The following is a 25,477-nucleotide window of genomic DNA, read 5'->3' as shown; positions in this document are numbered from 1 at the left end:
AGTCTCTGCGAATCATCTCGCTTCTTAAGGCAGTTGGGGCGTTTTTCAATTTCGATTGCTTCCCGAATTATCCTGGCCTGGATTTTTCTCCGTAGCAATGGTCTTGGTGCTTATTGTGTGGCCTGTTTCCTTGTGGTGTTTGAATAGAGATGATGCAAGATTCGATTCAGTTCATGTTCATAGGCCCTATTGGAGATTCTTCTATTGGTCTGGCCGATGTACGTTCTGGGGCAGTTTGAACATGGTATTTCGTATATGCCCTGTACTTCATTGCGTATCGTGTTGTCGTCGTGGTGTTCTTAACACAGTGGAGCTGATTAACGGAAAAACAGATTTTAAACAGATTTGGTTGTTGGCTGTGAATACAGTCTTTACGTTACGTTTTTTCAGAATTCGGAGCATTTCTCAGTAACTCCATGGATATAGGGAAGAAAAGCTTTTGTCTGGTTGGTCTGTTCCTCGGGTAACTCGTGGGGTGGGGTTTGTGTTTGCTGTCGTTGGATGGATCTTTGTATTTGGGAGACGGGATAGTCTTGGTGAAGGGCGGCTGTGAGTTCGTATAGTTTCCTGGATCTATTGTGGTTGTCAGTGAGTCTTATAGAACGATGTATGAGGGAATTCAGAACGGAATTCAGCTGGGCAGGATGATGATGAGACTTGGCATTGAGGTAGCGGTTAGTATGGGTAGGTTTTCGGTAGACCATGTGTGAGAAGGAGTTGTTGGACTTTGTGATGAGAACGTCCAGGAAAGGAAGTGAGTTATTATATTCAAATTCTATTGTGAACTTTAGGTCAGGGTGTAAGGAGTTGATGTGGTTCAGTAATGCATGAAGATCTTCGGATCTGTGGGGACATATGACGAAGACGTCATCCACGTATCGTAGCCAACACGTGGGTTTGAGATGAGATGTTGGCAACATGAATATGGGCCCCGAACAACAGAGTGACCAGTATGAACTTAAAGTGGAACACAGTAAACATAGAACTAGTAATGACACTTGGGGACAAGGGAGATTACGACCTCGTCCTCGAGTCATGTAAGTACAAATCTAAGTGATTCTTGAAAATGGCTCCGAAGCAGGAGCCGAAACGTCGAAACGATGAAAATTACAGACGCGATTCAACCTTGGCAACAGTATATCAAATTACTGACCGCGGAAACCTATCCGAACACACACACTCTCCGAATACGGAGAGGTGCATTATGACATGCTCAAGGTCGCCCCTTTTCTCTCATGCAGACCTACCGATAGACCGGTTTCGGGGTGTTTGGTCCATCATCATTACCGGGCATGGTCTTTTTAGAACGGTGTGGACCGTCCGAGTATCACGACTAAACAAATATAACTCCAGGTAGTTATGGAATCTCTCTGCAAATGATTCAGTGGGATATCCACTGCGCCACCTGCAGACAGAGCCAGGAAACAACACCACAAGCATACTCCGGGATGGGAGTCGGAAGTTATTTCCCACTATGAAAAGCAACTTTCTGCGCGGCAATAGCTGGGTTAGTTGTTGTTTTTCCGTCGGGTATCTGCCACACGTACCTACAAAGTCGTAGGTCTGCATAATAGGAAATGGGCAACCTCGAGCATGTCATAATGCAGCTCTCTGGAATATTAATCATTATTCTAGTGGACATCTCACTGAATCAACTGCAGGAAGATTCCACGAGAAGCTTGAATTATATTTGTTTGGTCGTGATACTCAGACGGTCCAAACCGTTCTGAAGAGACCATGCTCGGTAGCTGGATTAGTTGTTGTTTTTCCGACAGCTGAACCAATTAATGACATTCATGAATAATCCCAATAGCAACATTCAGTTCACACTCGAAACATAAATAGAGAAACAGGTAAATTTTTTAGACCTGACCATTACACACAATCAGAAAAATTTGAGTTCAATTTTTTCAGAGAACCTAGCTATATAGACATTACCATCCTAAGTGATTTTTTTCGTCCAAACAGTCATAAATTAACAGACTATACAATTAAATGTTGCACAGAGCATTCTCACTTCCTTTGTCTGCTAACAATCTAGCTAGGAAAATTGATATAATTACACAGATAGGTCATAATAATGTGGAAGTGGCATTCAGACCACATGCGAGGTTATCTGATTTTTTTTCGAAGTTAAAGATAAAGGGGACCAGTTGGAGAAATCTGGAGTTTATAAACTTAAGTGTATGGAGTGTAATAGTGTTTATGTAGGACAATGTGGTCGAAATTTTCACAAACGGTATGCTGAACATGAAAGGTCCTTCAGACCAGGTAAATATGATTCGACGTTTTTAAACCATTTCTTGGCAGCAACCACAATTTTCCGAATCTAAACGATGAGGAAATTTCACACTATGCAAGGGAGGGTTGCAAACTCAATTATTTGGAATCCTTGGAAATTCACAAGGATAAACATTTCAGGTGCAACCTGTTGAATGATCAAATCAATTCAGTTCACTCACCAGTTTTCAAATTAGCATATCCACATTGTCACTAGTAAACAAAATCAAGCTAAGAACCTCTATTATTACCTACAGTGGTGTTATATAAGGGATAATGTATTCAATCAATGTATAAGGTTGAAAATGTCATTATAGGACGAAACTGCAGTAATGTTAGTTACAAATAAAAGTGATGAAAACATAGACAGTTCCAATTCTCTTTTCTTCATAATAAAAACTGTATTGCCAAAAACACAGAGTACCATTTGAAAAACCCTCGAGTGAGAGTTTACAGTAACTAAAAGAGGTGGCGATACTGAAATTGGCGTTTTGGGTAAGTCCAGAAGACATTCTCAGTGATATTTATTCGATTCAAAATGTATGGAATACCGAAAAATTGAGAACAAAGAAGTTTTGTTGAGAGAGACCTTACAAAGTCAGAAAAGTTCACCAGTTGCGTTTAACGGACTATGATATGAGAAAAATATTTTGTAGATGACTACTCATACAACATCGTCAAGATAATAAAATCTAATATATAAAAATGAATTGCTGTTCGTTAGTCTCGCTAGAACTCGAGAACGGCTCGACCGATTTGGCTAATTTTGGTTTTGAATTATTTTTGGAAGTCCAAGGAAGGTTTGAAAGGTGAGTAAATATGAATAATGGAAAAAATAATGATAACAATAATGAAAAACTCAAGAACGGTTTTTTATTTTTTACCTTTTTGAATTTGTCTTCATCAGGAATAGAATAATGAGTATCGAAATATGATATTTCATCAATAATAATAATAATAATGATAATAAAAGAACTCAAGAACGGCTGGACTAATTTTTATGATTTTTATGTTTTTGGATTCGTCTTCATCTGGAATAGGGGAGTTATTAACATTGCCTTCCCAGGACACGATGCTAATGAGCAATGTAGTAGACAATGTAGATGACACCAAAAAAAAAAAAGAACTCAAGAACGGTTGAACCCATTTTTATGGATTTTGTGTTTTTGGATGTGTCTTGATTGGGAATAGGATCATAAGTATTGAAATATGATATTTCATCAATGAAAACAATAATAAAGATGAAAGAACTGAAAAACAGCTGGACCAGTTTTCATGATTTTCCTGTTTTTAGATTTGCCCATGTCGGGAATAAAATAATGAGTTAATTTCACTAATTCGGACTTCCATTGTCTACTATATAAAATGATTTGAAATCCCTGAAACAACTGAAGAAGAAGAATTAAAAATGAATAGCTGAAAATAACAATTTTATTAAGCAAAATAAACCTGAAATAAGATAATAGTGAAATAAAATACAAGTAAAACTAAAACAATTGAATAAATAAAAATAAAGAAATGAAAAAAGAAAATGAAAATAAAAAGTAGAGAGATTCCAAGTCACGTTAGTTCACGACGTTTCGATTGTTAGTATCTACAATCGTCTTCGGGTGATGACTGGGCTGATTCCTCCGATAAATGACTATTTATAGGTCGTTCGAGTACTTTCACTTATCCCCGCTTTCCATTTTCCGCTTCACTGGTTCCGTGGGAGATGACCGTTTTGGCGGGAGTTAGCCATTTTTCGCTTGATGATGGGTTTCCATATATTGCGTATTTCTACGCTGGCTTGGCTGAATACGTTGTTGGACAACATGTATGCGGCCTCCTCGAATTTTATCCTAAACCAATGTTCCTCTCTGTGCAACATCTCAGCTTGGGACCACTCGATGTTGTGTTGATGGGTCCAAACATGGTCTGTTTTTCCTGATTTGCTGGTTTCCCCTCGCTGTGTGTCTTTCTTATGCCCGGCAATGCGAACATTCAATGGCCTCTTAGTTTCACCAATATAGGATTTTCCGCACTCACAGGGTATCCGGTAAATGCAATTCTTGAAATCGCAGTCCGCGTTTGGTGGCCTGGTTTTCATGAGGCTGCTACGGATAGTGTTACCGGATCTGAAGCAGGTTCTGATGTTGTACTTGGAACCAATTCTTCTTATCCTCTCCGATAATCCTCTGATGTAGGGAAGTGCAAGCATTGGTTGTGACGGCTTTTCTTCCTTGCGAGGCTCCTGCTGTCTTTTAGCCAAGGTCTTTTCTACCATCGCTTTGGAGTAGCCATTCCGTTGATGATGTCTAGTTCCTTCTCGAGACTTTCCTTCGTATTACAGATCCCAAAAGCACGGTCTTATAGAGTCTTGATGATTCCTCTTTTAGTCGATTGATGGTGGTTGGATTCGTGGTTCAGATACTGTCCCGTATGAGTGGGTTTTCGGTATACATATGTTTCCCACTTAGAATAATAAGTATTGAAATATAATAATTCATCAATAGAAATAATGATAATAGTATTAAAAGAACTCAAGAACGGTTAGACCCATTTCTATGAATTTACTGTTTTTGGATTTTTCTTCTTCGGGAATAGGATAATGAGTATCGAAATATATTTCATCGATGAAAATAATGATGATGATAATAATAAAAATAATAATAAAAGAACTCAAGAACGGCTGGACCAATTTTTATGATTTTTGTGTTTTGGATTTGTCTTCTTCGGGAATAGGATGATAAGTATTGAAATATGCTATTTATCAATAAAAATAATAATAAAAGAACTCAGGAACGTCTGGACTGATGTTTATGATTTTTCTGTTTTTGGAATTGTCTTCTTCGGGAATGAGGTAATAAGACTTGAAATATAATATTTCATCAATAAAAATGATAATAATAATAATGTTGGAAATATTTTTATGTTTTTTGTCTTTTTGGATTTGTCTTCGCCGGAAATAGGATGATAAGTATTGAAATGTGCTATTTATCAATAAAAATAATAATAAAAGAACTCAGGAACGTCTGGACTGATTTTTATGATTTTTCTGTTTTTGGAATTGTCTTCTTCGGGAATGAGGTAATAAGACTTGAAATATAATATTTCATCAATAAAAATGATAATAATAATAATGTTGGAAATATTTTTATGTTTTTTGTCTTTTTGGATTTGTCTTCGCCGGAAATAGAATACTTAATAAGTTTTAAAGATTGGTATTTCGTCAATGAAAATAATAAAATTAATGATAATAATAATAATGAAAAAACTCGTGAACAGATGAATTAATTTTAATGATTTTTGTGTTTTGAATTTGTCCAATAATAATAATAATGAAAGAACTCGAGAACGGCTAAACCAATTTCTATAATTTTTGTGTTTTCGGATTCGTCTTCCATCGTGAATAGCATAATGAGTATTAAAATGTGATATTTCATCAATAAAAATAAAAATAATAAAAGAATCAAAACATCAGTGATAATAGTACCGTGTTATAATAAAACGCAACTGATAGCTCACATGTATATCACAGGGTGCTTTACTGAAGAGAGCAATCTTAGTATTATATACCAATACTATTTATTTTATTATACTGTATATATAATTTTGTATTAATATTGAAATCCTAAATTTGCTCATTCATTGACTGTTAGACGGAACGACGTTCGCCGGGTCCGCTAGTCTGTAATATAATTTCATGATGTGATGAGAGTAGATTCATTAATAACGGATGGTTGATACAGAAATATTCATTATCACTGGAGATGAGAAACTTCCTTTCTACATAGAGTTACAAAAATTTCAAGGGTGACTTGGATCGGTATGCTAGACACCAAGATTATTGGTCCCTCATTTTTTCAAACATCTTTGAAGGAATAATTATATTTGGAATTATTGTCGGAGAATTTAGTCGAGTTGGTGAAATATTAGCCTTTTAATATTCTAAGAAAACATTAGCATTTCCAACGTGAGCTCCACAATATCGCAAAAATATTTGCAAAGATTTTCTCAATACGACTATGCCAGGACGATGGATAGAAAACAATGGTCCTACTAAATGGCCACCACGTTCACCTAACCTCACCTTCAAGGACTTTTCATTGTGGGGCTTCGTTGAAGACAAGGTATTCGGCTCAAATTTGAGCAATATTGATGAATTGAAATGAACAATAAGAACTATGACTTCACAAATGCTAAAAAATAACCATAAAAATACTATTGCAAGAGCGAATATGTGTTTGAGAAACGATGGACGACAATTTAAACATTTAATGAGATGTGAACGGCGTAGATGGTTAGGAGCATTTTGACATAAATTTTTTTTGTGTTCGCTACATGTCAAGTTGTCACCAAATCATTATAGAAAAGTGCAATTTTATGAAAATTTGTAATTTTGTATCCCTAAAATGGAAAAACTAGAATCTCCCTGATTGATTTTTGGGAAATGAAAGTTTTGGCTTTCTACTTTCCTATGTTTATACGAAAACAATGTGAAAATATTTTAAAGGAAGCAATCAATTTCAAGAAGTCAACTCTATACAAAGATGTATAGATCATACAAGTGAGATTGCCATATTTTTGTATGAAGGTGAAAACAGAAAGCCAAAACCTTTTTTCCCTAAAAAATAATTTCTCCTACAGCTAGAATTCATTCAAATAAGAGAATGAATGTTATTACGCACTGTCATCAATGACGTGAGAAGATTAAACTCATTCGTGACGTAAAGTCGTAGTTTTATGAATAAATTGAGTGCTTTTTCTTATAACATTTTCCAGATTTGATACTGAAGAGGCGATAAGACAAGAGTGTTATGCCGAAACGTCGGATGTTCTCAGTTAAGATGACAGTGTTCCATGTAAGTGAAATTTCACCTCTTTCATTCATTATATTGTGTTGCAATCCTTGAATGATATCTGATTCAATTCCATAATGGATATTTGGAGTAGAAACTGAATAGAAAAAAGTATTTTTGTATGATTCAGTGTTCCTATAAAAGTATTCGTTTCAAAAGTATTTTTATTTGGTGTAATTGAACGCTTATATGAAACTAGTTGTATCTAAATGGCTGTTCTTCCAGTTTGTGTCTGAAAGTTAATTCTTTGCATGATCTACACATCTTTGTGTATAGGTAATTTTTTGAAATCGATTGCTTCCCTACTTTCTTTGGAAAATTCCTATATTTCTTGTATGAAGATATTTATACAGGGTCCTGCAACAGTGGCGCCGTGTTCCATATCTCTATTTAGGAAACAGATAGGGATCTAAATTTCTATAATATTACCTTATTACTCGAGCTCGACAAAATAAAAATATTGGCGGTCACACAGGGTGTTCAATTTTTTCTGGGCGGATCCCAACTGTTTTTTTTCAAATGGCAACCTATATTTTTTATCGTTTTTTCGGTTTCTACATAGAAAATAAAAGACACTTTATGTATATCTTCACTTAGAAAATATTGACGGTTTTCGAGATATCTAGCATGACAGGTTTTTTTTCCCAATATTCGTCACTCAGAATATTTGAAATTATAAAGTTGTACCAAGTCCAATTGAATTTTTTTTTGTCAAATATTCTACATTGGTAACTCTCTCAAACGATATATCTGAAATCTACCTGTGATATACAGGGTATGAAAAACCGCTTGCCACATATTGTAAATAAAAATTTGCAGAATCTTCCTTATTTTAAATGGAACACCCTGTATATTATTGATCCATAAGGAGCGCCAACGAAACCTCTACAAATTTCATTAAGTATTTCCTATGGCTAGGTTCAAAAGTTTTTCTTAAAAAAGCATTTTATTCGAAAAATGGTCGTTCTTCCTATTTCTATGCCATAAACTCGATGAAAAGCTTTTTTCAAAGCGAAATCCATTTGACGACTGATAAAAATGTACGAAAGATAACTTGTTTCAATTTTGTACATTAGAGCGTGTCCTATAGTTTTTCTTATTTTTTTTTCTATTGTATCGTCATAATATTAATGATTTTTTTACTGTGAAATCCATATGTGACGGATGTGATCCAGATATATGTTATGTTTATAACACATTTATTCTCTAAATAGAACACCATGCAATTTCTTCATTTGATGCATAGTTTTCGTCCAAGCCTTTCCTTGAAATATCATGCCCCATGTCTAAAATCACCTATTGCTAGATAAACAAATTTTGAATTACACCGCAAAATGTATGTTCTTGAATAATTACAATAATTTCAATTATCTCGAAATTTGTGCCATATTTTTTCGGTCTAAAACAACCTTCAGCGAATAAAGTGAAATTAAACGATTTGTTGAAACTGGATGTATCAATTATTCTAAACATGAACGCATCAAGCCAGCTACTAATGAAGATAATGATTTGCAAGTTCTTCTTGCTGTTGAAGAAGATCCTAGTAGGAGTCAACGACAAATTGGTGAAATAGTTGATATTATAAGTGAGAGATCAGTGCAACGAGTTTTGAAGAAACATCGCTTTCATCCATCTCATACTACTTTATTCCGATTTTGAGAAAAGAGTGAGATTTTGCAATTGGGCCATGGAAAAAATTCGTCGAAACGAATATTTTTTCAATAACATTTTATGGTCGGATGAATCGACATTCCATAAAAATGGATTTGTGAATCGACATAATTACCATTATTATTCAACAGAAAATCCCCACTTATTGAGATAGGTGGACTGTCAACATAGGTGGTCGATAAATGTTTGGGGAAGCCTCATTGGAGAATATGTAATTGGTCCATACTTTTTTCAGGGACATTATGAAGCACCTGCTCACTATTTGGCAGAAGTTAGAGATCATCTAAATGAAGTATTTTCCAATAAATGTATAGGACGTAATGGGCCTGGTGGCCAGATTTAACAAAACTGGATTTTTTCTTATGGGGATACATAAAAAATATGGTTTACGTCGAGCCACCAGCTTCTTCCGAAAATATGCGACTCAGAATAACGAATGCTTTTGGCAGCATTACACCAGCTGTCTTGCTCAGGATAAAAAAGTCCTCCAAACATAGACTTCAGCTCTGCATTCAAGAAAATGGAAGACATGTCGGACATATTTTATAAAAGTTTCATTATCAACCTTCATTGAACTCTTCCTTTTTTGGTGTTGTAGTTCGTCAGTTGACAAATTTAAATATCTAGAACTTAAGCCCTGAATTCATGAATATACACCATAACATGAAAAAAAAATAGTAATATTCATAATGTTTTTTGATTTAATCTTGTTTGGTTGGATATTGCAAGATTTATGGGAAAAATTCTGCATCCAATGAAAAAAATAATTTTCCATTTAAAAAATTTTTATAGGTACACATACATTTATTTCGTGAAAAAGTATTTGTTTGGACACGCTATAATGTACAAAATTGAAACAAGATATCTTCTGTATATTTTTATCAGTGGTCAAATGGACATCGAGTTTATGGCGTAGAAATAGGAAGAACGACTATTTTTCGAAAAAAATGCTTATTTAAGAAAAACTATTGAACCTAGCCATAGAAAATACTCGATGAAATTTGTAGAGGTTTCGTTGGCGCTCCTTACGGATCAATAATTTACAGGGTGTTCCGTTTAAAATAAGGAAGATTCTGCAAATTTTTATTTACAATATGTGGCAAGCGGTTTTTCATACCCTGTATATCACAGGTAGATTTCAGATATATCGTATGAGAGAGTTACCAATGTAGAATATTTGACCAAAAAAAATTCAATTGGACTTGGCACAACTTTATAATTTCAAATATTCTGAGTGACGAATATTGCTGGAAAAAAAACCTGTCATGCTAGATATCTCGAAAACCGTCAATATTTTCGAAATGAAGATATACATAAAGTGTCTTTTATTTTCTATGTAGAAACCGAAAAAGCAATAAAAAATATAGGTTGCTATTTAAAAAAACACAGTTGGGATCCGCCCAGAAAAAATTGAACATCTTGTGTGACCGCCAATATTTTTATTTTGTCGAGCTCGTGCAATGAAGTAATATTATAGAAATTTAGATTCCTATCTGTTTCCTAAAGTGAGATATGGAACACCGCGCCACTGTTGCAGGACCCTGTATATTATTAATTTTTGAAAAAAATTGAAAAAGTGCATTTCTAGATCGAATTTAACAAAAAGTTACTTGAAAAAGTTGTGTCTACGGCAATTTCATATCCATATGCCAAATTTTATGCAACTAGGATAAAGTTAACGTTTTGCTTATTTTTGACAGATATCCCCTTTATTTTAAAAAACAAGTTCGGTTAATTGTCATCAATTCATGTATACATAACAAACTCATCATGGAGTTTAACTTTTCTGATACATTTTTACTCATACGGACATTTTTAGAGAGAAATTAAAAATTTGCTATAAAAATTTTAACATGACTGGTGCAAAGTTTCAATCACTTGGCTATTTTCTTAAACAAACGTCAGTACCTTCAATTTTGAAAAAGCAGACACAACTCAAAAACTGCAATAAGTATTAATAGAATTACTAGAGTTAAAATTACATCAAAATTTCAATATTCAATATTTACAGATTATTCATAAACACTAACTAGGGCGGTAAGGATGCTTAATCACGTTGAATAAAATTTTTAAGTAGGTCTTGTTGAACAAAATGCATGCTATGTTAGTGTGAAGTTGTTGATTTACTTGTCAAATTTTTAACTTTTCAACAGTTATTGTTGCAATAATATTGTCTCTTCAGGAAAGAATAGAAATAGTTTCAATATGTGGTGAAAATACACCTTACCGGCAAGTAGCTAACATTTTTAATGAACGGCATCCAGGAAAAAATGTTCAACATACTACTGTGTCAAGGATAATGTCGAAATTCAGAGAAACAGGATCCGTAGCAAATCAATTTAAGAAAAAGCACACTCCAAGTGAATATGATGAGAAGGTCCAATTTAACATTTGTTCAAAAGTTCAAAAGTCTGATCTGTCTATAAAATTTTATACGGAAACTTTACATTTTCTTCTCTCTCTCCTTGAAACCAGAATGAAAACCCCAAACAACAAAATCTCGTTCTTTTAATGTGTTATTCGTAGTACTCATTCGATTGACCACTTTGTGAGGGTTGGTTCGATTCCAACTAGGAAGATTCAGACCTCATTAATGCTCACATCGCATAAGTTTCGACTTCTGAGGATTTTCGTTCACGGGAAGACAGCTGCGTTACGGAAAAACAGATTTTATGAGCTCTTTCATATAAAGTACTATACTGAAGTCCTCGAAGCGGATCTAACTTTTTCATTTGAAGCAACCAACCCATTATTTTTTTGAAGAAAATTATCAGCACTGAAGAATGGAATATTTCAAAAATTGTGTCTGTCGTGTTTTTGTTTTTTTTTATTTGTGTATATGGTGTTTATTAAAGGTATGAGGAAGAAAGAAAAAGATGAGATTCTAAGAAAGATATGAGAGTTTTTCTTTCATTATTTCATTAACTTTGATAATAATCATTCAAGATTATTATCAAAGTTACAATAAACAGAAATGCCTCTGAAATATTTAGGCTACTCGATTAAATCGAAGAATCAACATCTGATTCCACTGTAAAAATATGTTGTGTAATATTACGATAAATTTCTTTATAGCAAATTTATTCCAACGCAGAAGTACACTCAAAATAAAAAGATTAAACCATTCCATCCATTCAACCTTTAGCGATCCCACTAAGGTCATTCCGACAAGTTCAGTCGACCCACACCTTTGAGTCATAAGTTTGCGAAATGAACAAAAAATATAGATAGCCGTGTGATTTAACTTCATGATTAATGAAATGATGGGATACTTCTTTCTTTAATGTAATCCATTCGTAATATTCAGTACTACTGAACAAATACAGAAATAATTGTTACGTCTTAAAATGATTGCTTTGTGTCAATTTTCCACATCATAAAATACTTATATATAGTTATTTGTATATCATTTCATGTGGTTTTTCCTCGGTGATAATATCAATGATAAAAATCAATAGGCAACAAATTATGATATTGAAATGGAACTGAACAAAATTAAATTAGAATTTGTTAGAAATACAAAAAAATCTTCAAATTAAATTATTCGTGTATTCCCCTCACAAATTCAATGACTATTTGAATTTGACAATTATTCATATTCTGGCTCACGTTGAACAAATCAATTCATTTTATTACTCTCATACATTTTCTCTCCACTACTTTTATTGGCCAGAAAACATCAAAAACAAACATTCATGTGTATATCATGTATAGAAGTAACTTTCATACACAAACTGGAAGAAAATCCCTCTCGAAACAGCTTCTTTCATGTAAACATTGAATTACACGAAAGAAAAATACTTTCGAAACAAAAACTTTTATATGAACACTGAATTATGTAAAATAACATGGAATTGAACGCTATACAGGGTGTAACATAAGTACGTTAAAATATCCAAGTGACGTATTCCTGAGACAATTTTAAGAAAAAAGTCTATACGAAGTTGTGTCCGAAAATGCTTCGTTTCGGAGATACGGACTGTTGAAATTGAATGTTTTTGTTCGCTTTTTGAAAATAACTCTTGCAAAAAATAAGTTATTTGCACGAAATTCGTACCAGGGGTTTCTTTGACGTGGGAAATCATAATTTCGTATAAATTTTCATGTAACATCTAGAAGGTGCTGCGTACGCTGTCATTGTTTATTTCAAATTGCCCTAACTTTTTTGACAATAAACGTTTGGTACTTTTCATGAAAAAACCTAATTCCCACACCTTTTCCAAGTAAAAAAGGTACACCTCCTCAACAACGCTGGAGGTGATTCGAGATTTTTACAATTTTCTATATCGATGCATATTACTTAGCTCCTAGGGCGCTAAGTGAAGTTGCTGAGAACATTACAAAAACTAAGTATGTGGTGGATCTCGTCAACTTTTTCCTATAAAATGTTCACAACGAAGAATGATTCGTTTTCGAAATACAGATTGTTGAAATTTTTCAACACATGGTAGGTTTTTGTCATAAGTTTTTTGCAATTTTTATACGCAGTATACCCGTACAGACTTCTTCTAAACTGAGCATTATCGAACTGCTTATTCAATCAAAATAAAAAAAAAATGTCAGGTTTAATTATTCAATTAGAAAGTGCTACATTTCGGAGTTTGTAAAAAAAACAGTTCGAAGAAGTACTATGTTATTTATTAGGAAAATGAACATAAAAATTGAACGAAACAACTATTACAACAACTGTTCAAAGTGACGACCCTCAACAGTAATACAAGCTTCTGCTCTCCTCATCAAAGAATTCCGCACCCGTTGAAAAATGCCCGAAGTGTTTCTTATCGTTTCGCGGCAAGCTTTGATGCGATCCCTCAACATTTTCTCGTTTTCAATGGGGCTAGCATAAACTAGTGATTTTAGGTATCCTCAAAAGAAAAAATCGACGGGATTGAGGTCCGGTGATCAAAAGTGATTTCGGAGACCAATGGGAAGATCTTCCATAAGATGAGGAAGCTCGTGTTCCGAAAAATGTAGGTGAGCATCTCCATTCAAACGTAAGGAAAGAAAATAGGGCCCAATTAAATAATCCCCAATTATTCCTACCCATACATTAAAAGAGAATATGTCTTGGAAATGAGTTTGCGTTATTGCATGTGGGTTTTCTTCCGCCCAGATGTGGTTGTTATAGAAGTTCATGATACCATTTCTTGAAAAATTATCCTCATCTGTGAAGAGGATTTTCGATAAAATTTTCAGATGTTGTTCGACTTTTCGTTGAAGCCCTTGAGCAAATTCGATACATGGTTGGAAATCACGTAGCGTAAGTGTCTGGACACACTGAATATGATAAGGATATAATTGCTATTCCTTTAAAATTATGTAAATTGTCATGTGACTCTCATTTAAAGTTTGACTAATTTTTCTTCTACTTGTCTCAGGATGTTCACTAATTTCTTCGAGAACCGCCTCCTCCAATTCCACAGTTCTTGTAGTCCGTGGCCGTCCTACTGCAGAATGTGTTTCAAAGCTTCCAGATTCGGAAAGTCGCCGGAAAAGATTCGCAAGTGTCGCTACACAAGGAGTCACGTGTTGGGGATACCTCTCCTGATAGATGAGTCTGGCCTCGCTTGAATTTCCGTCAGCCAAGCCGTATGCAAAAACCATATCAGCCATTTCAGCATTCATAAAGTCGGGCATAGTACCAAAAAATCACTTTATAAACTCCGAATTTGTCGATCAATAGGTAAAAATGTGACAGTGAACTTTTATTTTTATAAACAAACTTTCATAGCCTACTCGATTTAATTAAGTTAACTTGCAAGCGGAGAGTGACAAAAAATATTGAATGGCTTTAAAGTAATAAGCATCGATATCGAAAATTGTAAATGTCACGGAAACGATCACCTCCAGCGTTGTTGAGGAGATGTACCTTTTTTTACTTGGAAAAGGTGTGGGAATTAGGTTTTTTAATGAAAAGTACCAGAAGTTTACTGTCACAAAAGTTAGGGCAATTTGAAAAAAATAATGACAGCGCACGCAGCGCCCTTCAAATGTTACATGAAGATTAATACGAAAATATGATTTCCCACGTCGAAAAATCCCCGGGTACCGAATTTCGAACAAATAACTTATTTTTTGCAAGAGTTAATTTCAAAAAGCGAACAAAAAAATTCAATTTCAACACCCCGTATCTCCGAAACGAAACATTTTCGGACACAAGATCATATAGACTTTTTTTCTTAAAATTGTCTCAGTAATACGTCACTTGAATATTTTAACATACTTATGTTACACCCTGTATATCATTCACATGATTGCTACACAACATACTGAATGAAAGAGGTAAAACTTACATGGAACACTGTCATCCTCACTGGTGGACATCCGATGTTCCGGCATAAGACATTTGTCTTATCGCTTCTTCAGCACCATATCTGGATAACATTATAGGATGAAGACTTAATTCATTCACAAAATTACGGCTTAATGTCATGAATGGGTTCAATCTACTCATGTGATAGATGACAGTACCTTCATTTTCAAAATATGAGATGCCATTGACAGATCATCTTGAATTAGCTGATCCTAATTTCAATAAAAAATCTCGCATAGATTTATTATTAGGTAATGACATTTTTCTTTACATTCTGAAAGAGGAAAAAGTTTCATTTGGCGAAAAGAAACCGGTTTATCTGAATACAGTTCTTGGATGGATTGTTATGGGTAAAGTGCCTCAAATATCTGTTGAACTTGATACCATCAAAGTTTATTCATTTTTTACTAAAGTATCAAATCCAACATTGGATAATATATTTCAGAAATTTTGGAGGAGGTTCCCGATATTAAAGCTATTTCGTCTGAAGATAGATTTTGTGAAAAATTATTTTATCAAAACTACTACTCGCTGCCCGGACGGCAAGTATGTAGTTTCCCTGCCCTTCAAATCAACAAATCTGGATTTTGGAAATACCCGAGAGATTGCTTTACGGCGTTTTCTATCTTTGGAAAAACGTTTATCTCAGGATGAAAAATTATGTCTTTCATATTCAAATGTTTTGAGAGATTATTTACAAAAATGTCATCTCATCAAAGTACCACCTCCCTTTACATCCCTCATCACGCTGTCATAAAAAATGAATCTTCGACCACTTCGATGCATCTAGTCATTCCGCAAATGAACCATCGTTAAATGATACTTCATATGTGGGTAATGACATATTCATTCGCTTATTTGATCAAATCCCAGCTATAGGAATCTTGTTTGAATTGAAAGTGGTAAATTTTATTGTTTGAATTGAATGGGGTGAATTTTAAGGGAAGATAAATCTCATATAAGAAAGGTTTTGGCTTTCTACTTCTCCATCTTCATACTGAAAAATGTGTGAATCTTCCAAGTTAATCAATTTCAAATGAGTAACACCATACAATGATGTGTAGATCATAGAAAGACGTAACTTTCAGATAAAAACTGCAAGAAAAACTCTCTCGAAACAGATACTTCCATATTAACATTGAATTACACGAAAAAAAATACTTTCAAAATGACTACTTTCATGTATATGAACATCGAACACTTTTTTCTATTCAGTATATATTCCGAACATTCGTTATGGAATTGAATCAGATATCATTCACAGGATTGTATATGGAAGAGATGGTATATGCTGGTCCCACCTGGTAACGCCCGGTAAGATACTATTGCAACCAGAGGTGAAATAGCTTCCCAATCAGATCTCTGGGTAGTGGCTGATTGGAGGACATCATCCTGCAGAAGTTTTTTGAAAACCATTATTTCTGAGTTATCAGGATCTTTTCAACATCAGTCCGCAGGAAAATAGCATGGTAACCGCAGTTGCTAAGAGGCCCACTAGCAACTTCAAAATCGATTTCTGCAACATCAGAGGACTCAACTCAAATATAAACTGAGTGCACCAACCTCTGTCAACAAATAGTCCTCATATTCTTACACTCACAGTGCTTCAATAAGCCCTATCAATTTTCTCTATCCCGGCTATGATTTCCACTTCCGATTCAGACGTAACTTTGGAATATAATTTTTATCAGAAGCGATCTCTCCTGTCAACGAGAGGAAATGCTGGAACCCCAAAACTTTGATGTTATGTGCCACAGAAATTCACTAAATTCATAAGCTGCGTTTATTGACTTCAATGTCCATGATGTCGAATGGCTCAAGTTTTCAAATATCAACGACGAACAAGGTCGCGAAGCTGAGGCTTTTGCAATAAGCAGCGGACTCCAACCAGGATTCCTGTCCGTGATGGAGAATATGCTAGTTATCTGGATCTATACCCAACAACCAATCCATAAATTAACACAGTCACCAAAAGGTCTCCATTGAGATCTTCTAACTACAAACTCATTTCAGTGTTGACTGAATTACCGATAAATGTGGGGGAACAATCTAAGCCGCGCAGAGTTTGGCATTACAGATCTACTGATTCGCAATTTCCCCTGGATATATGTTTGTTTCAGCTCTAATTATCAATCAACGTGTGCTTCTAAAGTCGCGGAAGTTATTCTATCATCCATCGATGCATATACTCCTTTTTCAATGAAACGAACTTCTAACGGCAAACCTTGATTCAACAAAGATGGCGAGCAAGCTGTCGTCTCCAAAAATATCGCCTACCGGCAGTAACGCAAAATTCCCAGTGCCGAAGATCGAACTAGGTTTGTTAATGTTCGCAACAACTGCTAACTTAGAATGAATGAAAGCAAAGAATTTCGCAATCAGAGAATCAGGGATAAACTGCTTGCCAATCCCAACAGGTCTAGATCCTTCTGGTCGGTAGCTGAAGCTGTTAATCAAAACTTTACAACATTCACAGTTTCATCACTAATACAAACGAATAGTTAAATTGCAAATCTACTAGCTGAACAATCTGCATCTCACTCCACAGTCGATTATCTGGGCCCGTCATCGTACTTAAAAAGTGCACCAATGAATTCGCACCAGTATTTTTCAGACTTTTCAACCTGTCTTACAAGAAAAGGGGTTTTTCCTTCTTGTTGGAAGATTGCTCGCGTTCAGACTATTCCCCAAAAAGGGCAAGAAAAATCTTCCAAATAACTATAGACCAGTCGCTTTACTATCAATGATATTATAAATCATGAATAAAGCCGGGAACCACCGTATCCTCAATTATTTGGAAGGCTCCAACATCTTGAGCGATCATCAATATGGCTTCCGGAAACAAAGATCAACAGGCGACGTTCTATCGTATATAATCCATATTTGGAATAACGCAATCGAGAAACATGAAGAGTCAAGATCTGTTGCGCTTGATATTACTGAAGCCTTTGACCTTGTGTGACATGAGGGTTTTTTGCCCAAACTTCGATGCTATGGCTTGTCTAATCATTTTTGTGTATGGCTCTACAGCTTCCTGAGAAAACCTTCCCTGCAAGTGGCCGTCGATTGATATCTCTCGAAAACTTTCACTATCAACGTGTTCCCCAGGAATTCATATTGTCTTCAACCCTCTTTATATTGCATATCAACGACTTAGTGGAAAAGAAAATCCAATATATTGCTTTGCTGACGACAGCGCACTTGTCTCGTCATTACATTTAGATTTCAGGACATCGGCAGCGGATTCACATCTTTACCGCCAGCAAGAGGTTGAATATCTTGATGAACATTTAAAGTTCATTTCTTTAGATTTGTTTGCCTGTCTTCAAGCATAGCCCACTGACTGGTAAGAATTTTTTTTTCATTATTCAGAGGAATCGGGCAAATGTCGGATATGTAGTTGGTTAGTACCTCGTCCACTAGATGGAGTGACATTTTTGTTGTTCGCTCCATCTTAGGACTAGGAATGAAATGCTCTGAAAGAATATCGATTTTCAATTGTGGAATATCGTTGACTTTAGGTCAATGATGGTCACTATCTTGCCCTGACGAGTGGATAAGGAGCCAAAACCGGTCTGCACGTGTGCCCGTTCCAAAATTGAAGGTCGACTTTTTCAGTTATATTGCCAATTGCATATACAGGAAATTTTCTGTGAAGATTCCTGCATTGACGCCTGTCGGATATAATCCAACGCCGTTCGTGGTATTAGCCAGGGGAGTAGTTGCTTTCTGATAGGCGTCAGTCCATTCAACCTACTGTGTAGGTATATCCGAAACTGGCTTGAACATTTAAAGTTCATTTCTTTAGATTTATTACGAAGTTATTGTTATTGCTTGCATTGTTAATATTTGATGATAAATACTATTCAAATGTCATTAAGATGCTTACAAAATAAGAAAAAGTGAAATTATATTGTTTTGTGGGAAAATACTCCAGTAACATGTACATGTAATATGTTACTAAAAACCAATAAAAATCTTTTGAGTTTTTGCTTCTATTCTGTCGAAGAATACGTGAATCATTTTAAATGTTTATAATGTCAATTTACATACTCAATTTTGTTCTGATATTTTTGTATTTGGGTTTCTCGTTCTCATCTTCACCGACAGCAGGATGTTGCATATCTTAATGAGGATCTAGAAGTAATTTCAAACTGGAATGAGAGTAACTAGGTTCAATTCAATTTCACAAAAATCCAGGCATCAGTTTTCTCCAAATAGATTAATGTCTCCGAACCGAATATAGTTATGTCAGAACAGAAAATTCGCTTTCTGCTTCGCTAAGTTTGTTGGTGGGTAAAATGAACACAAATATGTCTTGGCACAATCATGTCGCTGGAATTGCAAAGGCTTCTAGAAGCTTGGAACACTGTTCCGAACCAGAAAACTGCACAAAGCTCAGATCAGACCTTTTTTTTTTAGTATTGTTCTTAGGTATGAAGTTCCGCCCCTAAGCATACCCTGAAGCTGCCGGATTCCATTCAGAACAGAGCCATTCGCCTGATTGGAGACGCGAACATCACTCGCAACTTTGATAGTCTGAAACATCGAAAAAAAGTTGGAGATGTTTCTCTCTTTTATAGAAACTTCCACGGGAAGTGTTCAAGTGACTTGGCACATTTGATTCCACCAAGAGCGGTACATATCAAAAATACGTGACGGACTGTGGCTGGTCATCGTTTTTAGGTCAACTCAGTACATCTCGAACTTTTCACTGTTCGAAAACTCTTCCATTTGGCAAATTGCGTTTATGTAGAATAAACTTCCTGAGAACGTTTTCTCAAATGGATATAATCGCCAGCTATTCAAATCCAATGTAAATCGCTACTTTCGCACAGCACCTTAGATGTAATTTTTGTTTTCTCTTCTTTCCTTCTTTTTATAATCTTAGTTCTTTGAATTGATTTGTATTTCATGATTGTTCCAAATTTCATTATTTATTGTAATATTTTTATTCAATTCGTTGAGAGTAAATATAATTTTTTTTAAGAAACAAATGAATATCTTGAGAAAGATTTATTTTTGGTATAGGGTGTATATTACATAAACTCACTTCAGAATTATGCCGGGTATTCAAAAATAATGTGACAAAATACAGTGTGTTACGTTTTAATTAAGTGAATTGGTACCAACTTCCGGTATAACCGGAAGTGTTGGAAAAACGCCATCATTTTTATTCGATAAAGCATGATTATGAAAACCTACATATTTGCCAAATTTGAAGGGTTATATTTCAAAGGTACATCATATTTATACAAAAAAATATGGAAATATTCCAAAGAGAAAAAGGAAGCGAAGTAACTTTCAGACACAAGCTGACAGAAAAAGCCCTTTCGAAACAACTACTTTTATATGAACATTCAATTATACCAAAAACACTTCCTGCTATTCAGTTTTTATTCCAATCATTCGTTATAGTATATGAATGAGGAAAAAATTGCACTTATATAGAACACTGTCATCCTCAATGGGGGTCATCGATGTTTTGGAATGAGACACTTACCTTATTTCTTCTTCAGCACCAATCTGGATAACATTACAAGATAAACCACTCAATTCATTCATAAAATTACGACGTTATGTTACGAATAAGTTAAATCTACTTATGTCATCGATGACAGTATATAATGACATTCATTCGCTTATTCGTTCAATCCCAGCTATACGAATTTTGTTTAAATGGTAAAGGCATGTTTTAAGATAGATCAATTATCAGGAAAGAAAGTTTTGGCTTTCTACTTCTCCGTCTTCATGCAAAAAAAAATTCAAAGTAAACTACTTACACAAAGATGTGTATATAATGCAAAGACGAACTTTCAAACACAAACTGAAAAAAGCCCTTTAAAAACAACTACTTCCATATAAACATTGAATTATACGAAAGAAAAATTACTTTCGAAACAACTACTTCTACAGAGTGTTTCAAATCTCACCATTGTGAGCTCGAAAACTATGAGAGATACGAAGATGGTTGAATTAGGAAAAGGTTGCGCATTTACCTGACTAACAATATGCCGTTGAGGAAATTCTGAAATTCTAGGTATATCCGGAGATATCCGGGAAAAACAGAAATTTAGAAACATGGTTTTTATTTTTTTCTGGCTTTATTTTTCGAAGGATTCGAAAATTAATTGAACTTCCACATTGCCACTTTTTCCCTGCTACATGACGGCGTTTTCATATTTGCTATCCGACGTTTCGTTTTCCGGCCACCATCATCAACTTTAATTTTTCTTATCGGTGCTACATTGGATTCGTTCTACTTTGAATAAAACCAGATTTTACTTTTTCAATGTTGTATCATAAGTTATCATTCTTTTTCGAAAAATTGGAAAAATTGAAAAAATCAATTCTTATCATAATAAGCTTTGACTTTCATGTTTCTAAATTTGACTTTCAATTTGTTACACTCAATGACATTTTGTTATTGTACAAGTCATTTAATTTTTGCGAAAAATGGCTTTCACGAATGGAGAAAACAGAGATATGATAGAAATTTATTACAAATACGATAGAAACAGTGTTAGGACATCGGAAATGTATTTAAACTTATATCCCGAAAGACGACAATCACATCGAAAATTTGAACAAATAACAATAATTAACTAAAATGTAAAGACAAAAGTAAATCACAGCAAATGTTCAAAACGCTGGCCTTGTTCATGATAACACAACTGTGCCCTTCTTCGAGTATTATTCACTGCACGATTAATTTCTCTCCTCCTCAATCGTCCGAACTCTCTAACATTGCTGTATTGAAGGTCCTCAATATTTTGATATTCTTTTTGACCATTAACTCTATTTCTCAGCGTAACCTATAAGAATGTATCCATAACACTTGAGTCTGGAGACCTTGCTGGCCACCTCACCGGCCCATTATTCCCTATCCATTTATCACCAAGCCTTGCAGTCAGGTAATTAGATACTCAGCTGGTAGTGTGCGGTGGAGCACCATCATGTTGAAACCAGGGTTTGTTATAGTTACCCAAAGGTAGATCATCCAAATAGTATTCGAAAATCGACATTAAAAACTGGTAATAGGTTTCTCCATTCAGAATTTCGTCAAATAAATGAGAACCAAAAATTCTATCTTTGTAAATTCCTGCCCACACGTTAATACTAAACGTGTTCGTTATTTCGGTAGAATATTCCATAATTCGTGAAGGTGTTTTCATCTGTCCAAATTACATTTTCTAGGAAAACAGGAAAATCTGGTCTTCTTATTAGCCAATTACCAAATTCTAATCGCCTTTTGGGATCACCTGGGTGCAATTTTTGAGATATGTGTATTTTGTAACATTTTAAACCGCTTTTTTTGATATGTCTCTAAACACTTGTATGACAAATATTCATTTAGGAGGAAATTTGACATGTAGATATCCCCGGATTCATGTTTGTCTGCAAATTATTAATTTTCATTGAAAAGGACACAATGTGTAACTTATCTCATACATGCCCCGTTTATCAAATTTTTTTCAGTTTCCTGATGGTCCATTCTGTCTCCGTATTTTTTCCTCGGCTTTTCAAATGAACCAAACTCGGTAAGATTTCGATCCAATAACTTGAACATAGTTCGATGTGGTTGTCGTCTTTCGGGATACAAGTTTAAATACATCTTCGACTTCCTAACACTGTTTCTATCGTACCTGTTTGTAATAAATTTGTATCATATCTCTTTTTTCTTTATTCGTGAAAGCCATTTTTCACCAGAAATTCAATTACTTGTACAATAACAAAATGTCATTGAGTGTAACAAATTGAAAGTCAAATTTAGAAACATCATGTCAAAGCCTATTATGATAAGAATGATTTTTTTTCAATATCTCCAATTTTTGAAAACAAAATGATAACTTATGATACATCATTGGAAAGGTAAAATCTGGTTCTATTCAAAACAGAAAGAATCCAATGTAGCGCCTATACGAAAAAATAAAGTTGATGATGGTGGCCGGAAGACGAAACATCGGATAGCAAATCTGAAAACACCATCATGGAGCAGGGAAAAAGTAGCAACGTGGAAGTGCAATTTATTTTCGAATCCTTCGAAAAATAAAGCCAGAAAAAATAAAAACCATTTTTCGAAATTTCTGTTTTTCCCGGATATCTCCGGATATACCCAGAATTTCAGAATTTCCTGAACGGCATATTGTTAGTCAGGTAAATGCGCAACTTTGCCCCAATTTAACCATCTTCGTATCTCTTATAGTTTGCGAGATCCCAATGGTGAGGATCCTGTATATATGGACATTATAGTAAATAATTACAATTATAGTGAATACACACCAATGCAAAATGAAATAAGTGTTTCTAATTGTAATCTAAGCTATCAAATCATATATCTGTAAATTTATATTGATTCTCTGTGCATCTTAAGATCTCGTTCCGAAGATTTGTAATGCTGAAGTCATGGTCCAAGCATCGAGCTCGCCTACCATAACAGGGGAATTTGAGGCCAATTGCAGAAATAGTCCCGCGTTCTATTCTGAAGTGACTGACTTTGCTGGGTTCTCACAGCGCGCGCGATAACCAATCAAAAGCTGCTTTTCATGGCCGCAGAGAAGTCAAGACGCCGATGCCACTGTAGAATGCTAATGCTCTTAACTTAGTCAGTCTGTCTCAAGACATTCAAGTGAGTAGTAGTGTCCCAACTTTCTCAACCGTGGAGTGATAGGGCCACATTAGCCCTGGCAAAAACAGCCATGGCGACTGGTAAGTCTCTGTAAATTACTCCTCACCTTATACACCCCATATTACAAATACTGCTGCCGAAGAACTAATGGTGATAGTGCTTTGAACTAAAACTCTGTGACGTAAAAAGGATTCTATTATATCAGTGCTTCGTGAAGTGCCACAGCAGAGAATTCCTACAGGATAAAACATTCGACAACTAACCTTACATCTTCCTGCAACAGCTGTTACCAAATTCATATTGCAAAAAGGAAAAATATCGCTACCTGTTTTCGAAAATTCCGGACCAATTGTTTTTTTGCGGCCCTTTGTGAATTCCGGGAGATTTGAAAGTGACTTTGGATACCAAACGGGCAGTTATCCTTGAATCCCTCAACCCACATTCCTTTTCTTTGCCGTTTATTAACATATTTTCTTCAAACTTGTCCTATTCTTTGAACTGGTTTGGGAGACTGCAACAGGCAGTTAAACGAGAAACTCTCGAAAGGCGATTAACCTAATAGGCAGTGGGCTTAAGACCAGTACAGATGCCTATTCACTCTAGAATAGGAATTTTGTAAATTATTTTCTTTTGATGAGATGTCATTACACGAGCAGGGAGAAAACTGAATGCCTTTTTTTTTTTTCATTCAGGAACGTCACTTGTGATTTGATTCAAATGAATTGAAAATGAGTATCTTGTTTTTACGATATCAGTTTCATAAACTCAAATATAATTTCAAATGTGAAATGTCAGTCATCAACTATAATGCAGAGAGTATTTGATAACATACAATTTGTAAAGTTTTTCAAATTCTGGATTTGTCATGAGTATAATCATATATTACTTACGCAAACGATAATTTTGCGTCGCGTAGATATAAAATATTTTTATGAGAAAAACAAAGAACAACTTCTGAGTTGAGTTTTGAGTTGTTACTGTTGCCAGTAAAAAAATGAGTTGGCAAATTAGTTCCATAAATAGTAACTTCCTGAAAATAATATAATCAAATTGAAAGGGGGTATATTTTTAAGAACGATTTGATTTTAGGGAAAAAGATTTCGCTCTCTAGTTTTCCATCTCAATACAAACGAATGTGGGAAACAAATTGGTTGCTTTCTTCCTTCGTTTGGAAGTATCCCACATTTTTTGTATATAGAGATGGAGAAATAGAAAGGCGAAAGTTTTTTTTCCCAATGTAATATTAAGATACATATATGGCTTTGAAGCTTTAACTTGTTGACGTGGGTTCAAAATATTGAATTAAATTCTTCCCTCAGTTATTCAACTTCCTGTTTGTTGAGAGAGTGCTTTAGAATACCTGTTTATTCATATGATCCGCTATACAGTCCATCAAAGTTATGGGCCTAACGGTAAAACAAGTCTGCCAAATTACAACGTATGATGTCATTTTGAGTTTTGTAATGTTTAATTATGAAATTTTCCATGTCCGCCCAGCACATTGAAAGTTCTTGGACCATTATAAAAGTTGACGGTGAACATTCGCCAATATGGTATACATGTCTAGGTGGAAAAAATTACCATATCTTGAATCAATCGGAAGTTTCTCTATATTTCCAATGAGTATCATTAATTAGAATTCGTGAAAAATCGAGAACATGTTCAGTTTTTACGAGTCTGTCAAAAACATGATTGGAGATTTTATTCATCGAACAAAAATCTTTTTTTTTTTAAGAAATCAGA

At 34.8% G+C, this 25,477-nt stretch overlaps 2 protein-coding genes across 2 annotated transcripts in view; one reads left to right on the top strand and one right to left on the bottom strand.

Annotated features, from left to right (window-relative positions):
* Nucleotides 1-386: 386 nt before the first annotated feature.
* On the bottom strand, nt 387-1,037 carry LOC141480259 (uncharacterized). The gene has a single exon (XM_074170133.1). The coding sequence runs from the start codon at nt 1,035-1,037 to the stop codon at nt 387-389; it is 651 nt and encodes a 216-aa protein (XP_074026234.1).
* A 22,646-nt stretch (nt 1,038-23,683) lies between these two features.
* Nucleotides 23,684-25,477, top strand: part of dpy (fibrillin-like protein dumpy) — a 225,421-nt gene continuing 223,627 nt past the window's right edge. Inside the window, 1 exon segment of the mRNA XM_074170270.1 lies at nt 23,684-23,814. Coding sequence (XP_074026371.1) covers nt 23,805-23,814 — 10 coding nt within the window. The 5' untranslated portion in view covers nt 23,684-23,804.

The sequence above is a fragment of the Leptinotarsa decemlineata genome, unplaced genomic scaffold (genome assembly GCF_025532065.1).
Source record: "Leptinotarsa decemlineata unplaced genomic scaffold, Ldec_3_MD MMD2_P_RNA_scaffold_7, whole genome shotgun sequence".
Taxonomy (NCBI): Eukaryota; Metazoa; Arthropoda; class Insecta; order Coleoptera; family Chrysomelidae; genus Leptinotarsa; species Leptinotarsa decemlineata.
The sequence above is the reverse complement of the archived record's forward strand: the minus strand, read 5'-3'. Positions and strand labels throughout refer to the sequence as shown.

Excerpts from the sequence above, each read along its gene's own strand:
- LOC141480259 (XM_074170133.1), bottom strand. The coding sequence starts at position 1,037 with ATGACTCGAGGACGAGGTCGTAATCTCCCTTGTCCCCAAGTGTCATTA.